At 38.7% G+C, this 12,847-nt stretch overlaps 1 protein-coding gene across 2 annotated transcripts; it reads right to left on the reverse strand.

Moving 5' to 3' along the window:
- Window positions 1-132: 132 nt before the first annotated feature.
- On the reverse strand, window positions 133-12,451 carry LOC116066979 (regulation of nuclear pre-mRNA domain-containing protein 1A). 2 transcript variants are annotated; one of them, XM_031323228.2, is made up of 7 exons: window positions 12,031-12,446; window positions 9,360-9,489; window positions 8,423-8,529; window positions 8,116-8,210; window positions 3,901-4,027; window positions 3,048-3,223; window positions 133-1,220 (listed from the first exon to the last, which is right to left on the reverse strand). In XM_031323228.2, the coding sequence occupies exons 1-7, from the start codon at window positions 12,179-12,181 to the stop codon at window positions 1,122-1,124; spliced, it is 885 nt and encodes a 294-aa protein (XP_031179088.1). In that variant the 5' UTR covers window positions 12,182-12,446; the 3' UTR covers window positions 133-1,121. The 2 variants fall into 2 exon arrangements, with proteins under 2 accessions (XP_031179088.1, XP_031179087.1); XM_031323227.2 differs by lacking the exon at window positions 133-1,220 and having other exon boundaries at window positions 2,180-3,223; window positions 12,031-12,451.
- Window positions 12,452-12,847: the final 396 nt, after the last annotated feature.

A 12,847-nucleotide genomic window follows, 5' to 3' on the forward strand; every position in this document is an offset into this window, starting at 1 on the left:
GTAGGAAACTTGAACGGGGTCATCTAGTACGGTGCCTGTTGGTTGATGGATGTCCGTTCACGTCCCCTGTCGGCCAGGACCAACGCATGTAGCTATCAAATTAAATGGCATATATGCAGACAGGACTGCAAATATTTATACATTTTGTGTTTATTTGGTTCTAAGAAGAATTTGCTTCATATACAAAAACAAACAGCTTTGGAAACTGGGGCACCTAAGCTGTGTGAGGCATATGCACAGCATTCAGTAGACTCAAGGATAAATCTATGAAGCAGTATGATACAGTAAACAACTCAACGGACTCCTTTACTCATTATTTCAGTACAGTGGATGTCTGATCAACTATGAAGATATCGATCTACAGAGATACCTCAGTAATTTGTCTGAATGACCATTTCACAAGCCATGTTGACATGGATACTAAGCTTAAGCACTTACAGGTAGAATTCCCATCATATTTACATGCAAATTTGAATATGTACACTGAGGCATGACTTACACACCCCTCTCACAAAGAGGCTTTATGTAAATGATAATTACACATTTTCAGTTGCTTTCAGGGACATGGAATAGTACTCAGCTTCAGAATATGATTTCCTAAAGATTTCACAAGTGTACCATTCTCTTCACAGGCCATTATCACACTGCATAAAAACAATTATCTATAACCAAGAGTTAGACAGATGCATTTACAGATATAGTAAAAGAAATGCCAGAAATCCAAAACACTGAAAATTATGAATGATCACAATAAGTGGATATTCTCTGGTGCATTATCTTAAGTCACTATAAATACAAAAATATCACACCAGCATCACCCATGCCACTTTAAAGCTATAAAACTTAAATGGGCAGGGGCCAAAATGTGAGGGGCTTGTGTCTGATGATTATGAATCTTAATTTCCAATGATAACATACAGCACAAAGGGATGAGCTCACAGAAACAGAAGACATTTCTGTTAATAAAGTCCATGTGGATAAATAATCTTTTAAATACAGAATGAGAACCACAGACACTTTCTAAAATAAAAAAAAAAAAGTATGGCAATGTGACTGATGAAATATCTAAGAGACAGGTTGAGATGTTTTAGTGGCAGGAGGGTCAGGAGGTGAAACTTGAGTCAGTTTGAAGAGTTGTAGAGTCCTCCTGGAAGATTGTTCAGACGCGAACGCAGCTCCTTCCGGACCTGGGTCACCCTCGCCAGTTTGCGTTTGTATTCCTGAAAAAGTCCATAGCAGAGAAGTTCCATCAGAGCTCAACTATCTTATACTTTTAATAAGTGACATTGTGAATTTTTCAAAGTCTCAACAACAATTTTGGGAACACAATTTGTGGCAAGTAGACAGTTAGGTAAGGTACAGTAAGGTATTGACATCAAGTAATAAATAAGACTGAATCAAAGATATCAAGACTGCATAGAAGTGGAAGTAAAATTATGTCATGAATATGACAACGGTGTACTACATTATGCATTACAGAACGGGGTGTTAGTTAAACGTTCAACTGAAGTTAAATAACACAAGTTTGGATTTCTGGCAAAATACTTGTCCCTTACAATTAAGTCTAATTTGAAAGCACCACCACATATATGAAAAAGGTTGTGTGAGCATGTATACACATTTTTGCCTGTTAAGCTCGCAACGGATTTAACTCTTTCAAACAACTAAATGTATGAGATTTGAAGGAAAAAAAATGTATCACTACTTTTGCCATAGCTTCATGGCCAACTTGCTACATGGTTTACTTTAACTTTCATCCACGAAAACATGAAAGATCATTAAAAAACAAAACTAAATTTCTTCTTCCCATTGATCGAAGTATTAAGGTTTATTAAGGTAACTCTCTGTAGTAAAGACAACCAACAAAACTGCAGAGAAGTTATAGTATGTCCTTGTGGCCCTTTAGACTATAAGAACATTTCACAGAAATAATGGCTCGGACACACAACTGAAGGTCAGTCAGCAAAGGAACAAGCGATCATGTATATGCACCATTTTTAAATCAAAGAAACAGTAAAATTTAGTGTCACTTAAATGTTTAATCTCTGCTGCCTGCATGTGCTTATTGTAAATGTTTGCAAAACAGCTGATGCATGTAGGTGTGGTGCAAGAAGAGCTCATTTCCTCAACAAGTTCAGTATGAATCACCACTGAAAAATGTTTTTGCTAATATCACATTGCTACAAATACTGACCACAGACAAAATAATCCTGCTCTATACCAAGATTCCTAAAACCTTTTGTCTCCTCTTAGTTTTGGTTTGACGTGTAATAACGTTATGAGTTTTCCTCTATTTCAGCACATTTGCAACTTGTATTGAATTGAGCTCAATTTGACCATGAATTGATCTAGCTAGCATATACTGTGTCAATACTACAACAAAAAATACTGTAATTATAGACCGTCTTTGAAATTGAATGTGTGTAGAATGCATGTACCACCAGGAGCTGCCAAGTGTAACAGTAAAATAAAAGCACTCACAAAATCAGTTTTGTTTTTTATTTTCATTTTTTTTTATTACAGAAGACTTGACTGAGTGAAGATACAGATATGAAATACTTTATCCTCCTGATATCCTGTGGATAAAGGCTGGACAGTTATTGTCAGCACAGAACAAGAAAATCTGTTGTTAAGTTTTTATTATTGTATAGTATTTTGGTCGATACTTACCTTGTGGGAAGTAAGTATACATTGAGTTAAGATTAAACTGAGTTAAATGACAAAATCTAAAAGAACAAGAATTTCCCAGGGAGAAGGGAAAATCTTATATGGGTTTTCGAGTGTATCTAATCAGGACTCTTTCCTGTTTGTAACGCCAGCAGCAGGCCTGATAATCAAATTTGAATCTACAGTCTGAAAATTACAGTCTGATTCAGCACTCTGCAGAAGTATGCAACATGCTGAAATACATGAAAAGAAATGTTAATACAGAAGAAGTCTGCGCATACAGCTACATAAGACAGCTGAACACCAAGAATCAATAATGATGACAAAGGTGAGGTAGACAAGACATACAGTAATTGAAAGGAAAAAAATGATTTACGCACTTCTAGTTTCTGCTCGTTCTGGTTTAGCCCATCCTTCTGGCTTTGCAGGAAGACCGTAAGTGTGCGTGTGAGCTGCCTCCTATCATCAATTTCTGCCGCCAAGCGGCCACTGTAGTCTGCTAGCAACATGCAGGCCTCATCCACCAGCCGGGAAAGCCGCTCCCCTGATTCCTTATCTAAAGCATAGAAGAGAGCACAGAGAGCAAAGCCCAATGTTTAAACATAACCAGTCTTGAGTGTACAACTGGAGGTCATTCAGTTATCCATCAATACTGGTACAATGTAAATAGCTACTGTATAATCACTGACTAATCAAACATTGTTTCCTACGGTAAACAGAGGCATTTTAGCACTTTTTATCTTTGTAGTTTCAGTGTACTGCTCAAGAGCACTTCAGTTTGTTTGTAATGTTTGTTTGTTGTGAATGAAGGCAAGGGTGCTATGCTTCGTAGCCTTTTAATGTATAGTATGTAAAGTGGTTAAATGACTTAAACGTGTTGTCTCAAGAAGATTCATCTTGCAGGGTTAAGTTGAGTGATAGTTGGGGAACAAATAAGGTCTTGTGCAGGAAGTAAGAAAGGGGGAGTAAAATGTGCAATGTATACTATAATACTGCTCCAGTATATTTTAATGTTAATTTTTTAAATATTTTTTTAGGAAATAAGGGCACTTTGGCTGGGCAGGTATTTGTTGCTACATAGATGTGAACCCTGGGCTTCCATATTAAATCGCAGCTTGCTATTTATGAAGACATTAATTATTTTATTAAATAAGTGCATGTGTTAATGAGCTTTTGAACGGACTTGTGTGTGTACATACAGTATACAATAGTGTTCTGTGTCCTACTTCCTACCTGTGATCCTATTAAGCAGTGACGTGTCTTGCACTTCAGCAGGAAGGGAGGAGATGCGCTGACGCAGCACTGAATCGCCAGAGGCTGCGTTTTCTAGCTCCTGCAGGGCTCGAATTAACTCTGCTGTCTGAGGTAGAGGGAGGATGATAAGCAGGGAAGGGAAGTGAGAGATGCAAAGGTAGGAGAGAAGTTAAAGAAGAATGTATGGTAAAATTAGGAGTTAACAGTATGTTTCAAATAAGAACAATATTAGTGAGGCAGCAGAGAAAGTAAGTATTAGGATACAAATACATCCAGAGGAAGCTGCATCAATTGTAAAAAAGTATCACTATAAGTACCTCTATGTGGTTCAGAGTATTATTTAATTACACACTGTATTTATGTCTACACTGTTCTAGGGATGACAACTTCTGGTCGTTTGGTCAAATCGTTGGTCAATATGCTCTTGTCCAAACAAATTCTTATTGGTCGGACAAATCGCTGGTGTTACCTTTTTTCATAAGTGTCCACCAAAGCATTTTTTTCCAGCTTAAAACGCCTGGCACCCAACTGGGAGAGCTTGAGAGCACTTTGGAGGAGCAGCATTTTTTCAGCTGAGATGCTTTGGTTGCGTCTGGTTGCTATAATACGGAATATCAGTGGAAGTAAAAAATGTCTACACAAGGTAGAGTGTTTGCTCTAGATGACCTTGAAGCACATAGGTAGAGAGGATGGACCTGCCAGTCTATGTGGTCAGCAGTATTCATTTCTCCTCCATTGTTGTTGTTGTTGTTGTTGTTGTTTAGCACATGTACATGTGATGGTTGGTCTTTATGGTATTCCTCCCACCCTTCCACCACTGTGATTGGAAGGTGAGTAAAAAGTGTCGGTGACAAGCACAGCGTTTTACCCAAAGTTGACAATTTTTAAACTCTCGGCGACCAGAAAAAAAAAAAAAAACGGCAAACGTGCCACTCAGCGCTTCTTCACGCTGCTGGCGTTTGCCATTCCCACTCACGAGAGGGGATGAATCTGTCATCCTGGACAGAGCTGTTGCCCTTGACAGGACTGTGTTCCACGCTGACAGAGTCCAGGAGTCCGTTGAGACAAGGGGAGGTGGACTGTTTCCATCCGTGATGCTTAGTGATCAAAGTCAAAGTTAATGGACAATGTTTAGATGTTGAATTTTTTAGGATGTTGGCGATATTATCTCGCCAGAAAATTGCTGCATTTTGTTTACAGCATTTCATTGTGCAACCCTGACAATAAATGAACATATAGCCTTGATTTGACAGGTATATTTGGAACTGAATTATAATTTGTCATGGAAAGGGACTCTTCGAGGCGATTAGACAGTCTTGTCTGAACTGACTTACTGGAATAGAGGTCTACGCTAAAGCCTATAGTTTGTAAAGGACATAGGTTATATAAAAAAAAACTTGTGTAGCATTAGCTAGCATGTTAGCATTTTTGCAAGCCAATTTAACAAGTTCAGTCTGTCTTCATTTTAATCTATTCGTTGATATTATTTGAGCAGAACACTGCTTGTGGTTCTTCATGACTGACATACAGGAAACTGATGCGTTATGCTTTTAAAAAGGTCCCATGGCATGAAAATTTCACTTTATGAGGTTTTTTTAACATTAATGAGTTCCCCCAGCCTGCCTATACTGCCGTGCAAAGCGAAAAGACCGTAACTTAATTTTGGTCGAAAATGAGTTATTATTATCATTTTTCGAATATTAAAGATCTGCTTTATCATGTGGACAAATATCTTGAGTCAATTTTATTGTTTTGGGGAGGAAATTGTGTGTTGTCTTTGCCGTAACTTCAAAAGCTGTAGAGAACCCAAGGCAGAATACTGTAACATCAGTTACGGTTCTTTGTCTGTTTCATGGCGCTTCAGAATGCTCAAATTGAGTTAAGGTACTCTGTAAATGCGCTGCCTGCGCTGCACGCACGCACGCACGCACGCACGCACGCACGCACGCAGCAGAGGACGACGCTGACGCGCAGCACATGTACCTGACTGGGAAAAATACCGCTACGCTCGTTACTTTAAGTAGGCTACAATAAAACCTAAAAGTAAATACGTATCAATACCCACTCACCTGTCTACAGGCATACACATGTAGGAAGCGATATATTTCAATCTCTGTCTGGCGGCAGTCCACTCTCGTTCACCGCGCTGTTTACACAAACACAGCTCTACTCTACTCTAAATAGCAAATTTTGACAAACAAGCTAAAACAAAACCTGTCGGTTTGTAGTCTAACTGTTTATCTTAGTTTGCCACAAATCTTGAAGACAAATTCTTGTGAAGTTAACTGCTGGCTAAACTAACCATCCTCTCTGCAGAGCATCTATGGATGTATTATAAGATCAAAACAAACCAACGTGGCTACTTAATATGCACGTGAATGACGGCATCTTTATGTTCACATCTTCATTCTTGCAATGAGTCTAAATTAGTGCCTCATATCCAAACAGAAGAACATGCTTTATATGCATTAAAACATCAAAACACTCTCATGCTTAATTCTGACGTCTGTCAGAGTGTGTGAATCAATCATGCGACTGCCTGTGTGGTAGTATGAGTATGAAATACAGAAAAAAACTTATTTTGATCTTATAAACTTATTGATCATTTTCATATGATGTTGATAAATGTGAAGCCATTTGTATCATAGTGAGTCCAATATGATTAATATTGCTTACATTTTAAGTAAAAGTTATCATTGTTATCATAACATTGTGCTATAAAATAGAAGTTAAGGTCTTTTGCCTTGGTATGACCAATTGTTATTTTGTGGGCGATGCTAAGGCAGAATACAGTAACGAAAAGATCCGAAAAAGGGTCAAAGGTCAAATTTGAGTTCAATTTTTTTTTTGTAGATAGATTAATACAGGTATACACTACAAAATGTAAAAATTACAATATTATACCTATAACTCAATTGTCAGGACATTAAGATAACTTTAAAGTCATTTTTCTCAGTTTCACACTCTGGCGAGTTAAGGTCTTTTGCCTTTGTAGGGCAGTATGGTCCCCCAGTGGCTAGAAATGGCGATAGGTGTAAACCAAGCCCTGGGTATCCTGCTCTGCCTTTGAGAAAATGAAAGCTCAGATGGGCCAATCTGGAATCTGCTCCTTATGACGTCATAAGGAGCAAGATTACCTTCCCTTTCTCTGCTTTGCCCAACCAGAGAATTTGGCCCGCCCATGAGAAATAGAGACATCATGGCTTGCAAACAAGCAAAGTGGCAGTTGGTCAAGGACACACCCCCACCCTCCATCTTGCCCCCCCTCTCTCCTCCTCAATAGCATTTGCAGCTACAGACACAGAAATGGCACGTCCTTAGGAAAGCTCATTGTGGGACTGGCTCTAGTGGCTGTAATTCTGCACCAAGGCTGAATTTCGGGAAAGAGAATTCAGATACAGTATTAGGGGACCACTAAGGCCTATATAAAATAGGGCTGTCAGCATTAACGCGTTAATCGCGATGCGATTAAGAGTCGAGGATAATGCGTTAAATTTTTTTAAAATCGTATTAATCGCATGCCGCTATTTATTAATTTATTTTCACTTCACTCGGCTTCGCGTCGTGCCTAACAGGCTACTATTTTGCCGTACTTCCTCGTAACACATCCTGCTGCTGTAGGAATAGCAACGCGGATTTCGGTGCCTCATTCTGATGCCACTGATATGCCTGCACTTCTCTCTGATGCTCTGAAACAGACGTTACAGGCAACAGAAACATTGCTGCACGTGACGCTAGTTAACACTATACTCGACAGCAGCTAACGTTAGCTTACCGCTGCAACAATCTGTAGCTGCTGTTGTCGGAAAAACACAGACGGTGCGTTCAATGAAACTGGTAATTTGTTGTTAAATTCAAATGTGTGACTAGATTAAATATATAATAACCAAATACAAATCTTAAAAACAGTTCTGAAATGCAAAATAATAGAATTTTAATCATGTGATAAAACATGTGATTAATCGCGATTAACTATAGAAATTCAACGATTAATCGCGATTAAGAAAATTTAATCGTTTGACAGCCCTAATATAAAAGCATCAAAAAAAGCAGCATGTCATAGGACCTTTAACGGTACAGCATTCAGCCCAAAATGGCGACCACACCGGCTGTTGCGCAAAAACGCTGTTTGTGTCGCCTCATATTATTATAACCTCTTTGCTACAGGCCTACACTGTTTGTTTAGGCATTCACCTGTGGGGGCTCGGCTGGGGAGCTCTGGGAAGCAAAGTCCTCATCATCTGGTTGGATCTCCTCATACGACCTCTTCTTAGCCTTCTTTTCTCCATCTAGGATTTACAACAAAAGACAAAGAAAACATCACATATTGAAGTCAAATTTCATCCTGTCCTACAATTTACTAATAAGACCTGTGCGTCGTTTTAAAATGTAAAGCCATGCAAGGAAGCCTTACAAGAAGCGGTTTAAACCTGCAGAATGGCAGAGTAAGCAGTCACATTAGCTTATAGTTTGAAGTAGTGTTAGTGTTGTGTAAACTTGCATAGAACTTGTGAGAGCTGATCCAGGAGGTTGTTCTCGTACACAGCTCTCTCCTGCCAGATAGACAAAACCCGACCCAACTGTTTCTTACAGCCCTCCTCGCCATCTCTGGACAGGAAAACACAAGACAGAACATGTACTTTAAACTCCTTTATGAAATGCAGCTGATGTTAGGGCTGGATAACACAGGAATAAAATGTGTTCTTTGGAAGAATTTATTTCAATGTGAATATATGTTTATTTGAGTCCCATCAGGTAGTCCAAGTGATATAAATCACATTTTAAGATGCAATTCTCTAGTGTTTCCAAAACCACTCTTGCAGAAATCTGACTACAATTTCTTGTATTTTTATTCAAAGTTGTGTATCACTATATAAATAGTATTACTACTTAAAAGGGCAGAACAAGAAGGATTTCCCTAAAAAACAATGTATAAACTCAAAAAAATAATCACTCTCAATCATAACATATGGCCTACTAGAAGTGTGTGGCGGTGACTATATCTGCAGAGACCCTGCCCTCTGTCTGTGTTTTCTCTTTTCTGTAACCACTGGGTGTGTAGCACCCATCCACAGCATGCAGGGTGTGGGGGCTGGACTCTATAAAAATGTAGCGACCAGATCGCAAGCACGCATCCAAGAAGATGTTACGTAAATGGTGGACATAGCACCGAAGAAAACGCAAATATATGAAAAAAAAGCCAAGCGGACAAAGCTCGTTGGAAAACAAGAGTGACTCTTGAGTCACTGCTGTGTGCGTGTGCACTTCTGGTGTCGTATAGTTGTGTTTACAAACTGCAATGGATTAATCCTATCCTCATCCCTTTAAGCAACAGACTAACAATAAACAAACATGACCTCCACAATGCATTTTTCTGAGCCATTAACCGAAATGTTGACAATATAGACTCACTTATGATTTGTAATATAAAATCTGACCTGTATACATGTTTGAATGCATCAACGATGACCGGTGCAAAGTCCTGAGTGAATTCTGGTCCTTTCTTCTTGCTGTTCTGAATGACGTCATTGGCCAAGTAAAGGAAGGTCAGCTTGCGTGATACCTGAGCTGCATGCAATCAAATGTACACATACACATATAACAGTGAAGCATTTGGTTATGATTTACATGACCGAACTTTATGCTGAGCAACACATTGGTAGGTAAATTAACCTGCTAAAACTATAGCCTATATATTATTGATTTAAATCTTCATGTGAGAAATGATTAGAAGAACAAAATACCAAATGTAAATACAATGCCATGTTTTTCCCACCAAGACAGGCCATTATAAATTAAAGTTACACTCTTTTCTATGTATCAAACACAGCAAGTCACCTCACAGCTATCAGCCACAACCAATAACAAAATCTGTCCCATAACAACCAATTAGTCACACAGTTCATTCTTCACTAGAACTACATATAAGCCCCAAGGGTTAGGGCATTTAAGACTTTAATATGTAATTTTTACTTTTTTCTCTCTCATCGCACGACTTGTTTTGTATGTCTATTCCATTTGGGATTTATTCACTAACATGTACTTTATGGTACAGTCACATCATACAAGTAATGGTGCATATCTCTTTGTTGTTTTTGGACAGGTAACAGTCAACACTGAGCTGAGCATAAAGCTCCAGAGAAATGTGCCATCTCTGTCCCCATTGCTATTAACACTGCACACTCCTCTCAGTCCTAAATCTCCTAAAATACATCAACCACTTGAGATATCATTAGGTTGTTGACTAGCACCCTAAGGAAAAGTGGGCCAGTATTAGCTATAACTATAGTAATACCAGACATCTATACAACATGTATTTGCAACAACTAATTCCACAAAATATTCACAACTCAATTATGCATTTGTGCTGTAACTGCATTTACCCAGTTATTTTAGTGAACCTACTCATCTTTGCTGTTATGGTTTATTGTGTACAAGTTTGCTTACAGTAATCAGTGGCAGGTTAGTGATTTGACACAATGAAAAAAATTATTATAGTGTGATTTTTGCGCAGATATGTACCAAACAAAGATTTTTTTCTTTAGTCTGGATAGGATTTGTAGGCCGGGACGTCTCTGCCGCAGCACAATACTTAATTTAGAATGGTTTAAGACATATTTTGCCTTTGACAAATATTGCACCCCCTTGCGATTTGGATATTGCACTAGTCATATTGCGATTTCGATACAATTGCCATTAATTGTGCAGCCATAATTCAGTATTGTTTTTTTATCGTGATGTTTTTATAAACCCTATTATGGTGACAATGAATCAAAAATGAAATTATGTCTTGAATATCGAAAGAAACTGATTGAGAAACCACTTTAGCCCTAGCTAAATTTTCTTACATTCCAGTAAAAATGCAGACCCATCCCAGCAGCTACAGACAGCAGTAGCTAAAATATCTAACTAGCACTAGCATTGGCCAACTGCATTTGAGGTTAAGTTATTGACTGACCATCCACTTATCCCATGTGATCCACCAGTGTTCATTAACAGAAGAATAATTTAAGTATGAAAAGGTGAACATCTCAGCAATCCATCAGGTGAAAAATGTCGACGTCAGGTGTACTTAAACCTAATAATAATGCAATAACTTCATTTATTTACTGGGCCACTCAGGAGCAGCAGAAACAAGTTGTGAACTCAACATTGACATTTAACCAGCCTTTAGGTTGATACAGAACAGTTGCTTATTTACACATCCAGCAGTTTGAGCAACATTATTCATTTAGAGTCGTGTCCACCTGGCAAATTTAAGTCCAATAATCACTCTTATAGTTTATCTGTCTGCTGTTCGGTGCTAAGCATGAGAGCTGTGAGACTGTTAAGTATTTCGCATTGTATAATTGATTTTCACACGGTCATTAGATTTTGTTATTATAAACACATCAGTTATAACCGCTTTAAAGCTGCACTGATTAATTTGTTGGCCACTTGGTGGCAATAGAACAAGCTGTAAACATAATTATGTTATCATCTTTTAAAGATGTTATGGTAAACGTGTCTAACAATTGCTTACAGATATGGATTAGCATTCATTTGGAGTCGTGATTAATATGGCCACCTGAATGCTCTGTTTTGGTCTCCACCGCCTTCTGAGGGAACTATCTGGCTCTATCTATAGTTGCTAAATGCTCCACTATGTTATCGTAATGCGCATTAATAGCTGCCATGAGTGGGTCAATTTGCACTAAAGGTCAGTAATACACAGTATGACGGCCTTGTATCAGGGCTAAAATACTGAGAGACTGCTATTATCTTGTTTACCAGTGGTAACATTAATTTCACAAATTTAGAAAGCCAGAGCATCAATTTACAGAGCAACTTAACGTTAACTTTATTTGTCAAACATGGCGAACACATAACCAGACTAACATTAACGTTAGATATATAACGTGGTTTAAGGCTAAGAAACGTTACTGTCAGTGGGGAGTCAAAACCTTTTAAACTGCTAAAATAGTTGAACATTTACAATAACGCTTTAGCCAGAGCTAGCCAGCTCCTGCACGTTAGCCAAAGGATAAACCTAACTTGTTTGTGTCTTGTAAAAGCATGCAAGCGGTCTTCATTATGGGGAACTAGCTAGCTAGCTCTTGTATACCTTACCTTTTTTCAGTTCGTTGATCCAAACACTGACAATTGTCCTCGAGTGTTTTCTATGATGAATGAGCCACAACGACAACGTTTGCACACTTTGTTGTGAGTTGCTAAGCTCGGATAGTTTCTTTTCTAAAGCAGCCTCAGAGAAAGCTGACATCTTGACGTGATTAGAGGGATAACGTTAACGAGACACTGGGAGAGGCAGTTTTAAGGTTTCTCCCAGATGTGTTATCTGCAGCAAGTTAGCCAGTCACAATATTCATGTTAGCCATTCGAATTAAATGGCATACACTACCTTTCCTATGTAAATACTGGTTGTTAATGCTAGCTAGCTACCGTCGTCCTCTCAGTAATGCAAGGGGTGTCTGCTTGCTGCCTAGCTTAGGGGCAAACCACAGCAGCCTGCAGGAGATGCTTGCTTATTCTTCTTCGGGTTTTAACGGCAGCTTGTATTCCTTAATGTTGCACTGCTGCCATCTTCTGGAGGTAGTTAACTCCTACAGTGCACAATGTCAAATGTTCCTCATCCAATCTATTCTCATTAGGAAGCTGACCAAGCATGTTCTGCCTTCCACCACACCCCAGTATGTTCTTTACTCCTGCTCCTCTTTTCCCAAATCGTTTCATTTCTTCCATAATGTCCTTTCTCTTGTAGGATATATTTTCATAGTAGTGAGTGGGTCTCAAAGTCATGAACTGGCCTTTGTCCTCTCTGCTCATATTGAGTGATAAGACATTTGTAGGGAGTGCAGGATCAAGCACTACCCAGGAAAATAATGAACACTGGAAGCCAATGTTCTCATGAACAGGGGAGCAGAGACAA

Source organism: Sander lucioperca, chromosome 16 (assembly GCF_008315115.2).
Source record: "Sander lucioperca isolate FBNREF2018 chromosome 16, SLUC_FBN_1.2, whole genome shotgun sequence".
NCBI lineage: Eukaryota > Metazoa > Chordata > Actinopteri > Perciformes > Percidae > Sander > Sander lucioperca.

Excerpts from the sequence above, each read along its gene's own strand:
- LOC116066979 (XM_031323227.2), bottom strand. The coding sequence starts at position 12,181 with ATGTCAGCTTTCTCTGAGGCTGCTTTAGAAAAGAAACTATCCGAGCTT. Across the intron at positions 8,211-8,422 it reads TCAGCTCTCACAAGTTCTAT|ATGGAGAAAAGAAGGCTAAG; the intron begins GCAAGTTTACAC and ends TGTAAATCCTAG. Across the intron at positions 4,028-8,115 it reads CCCCAGCCGAGCCCCCACAG|ACAGCAGAGTTAATTCGAGC; the intron begins GTGAATGCCTAA and ends CCTCTACCTCAG.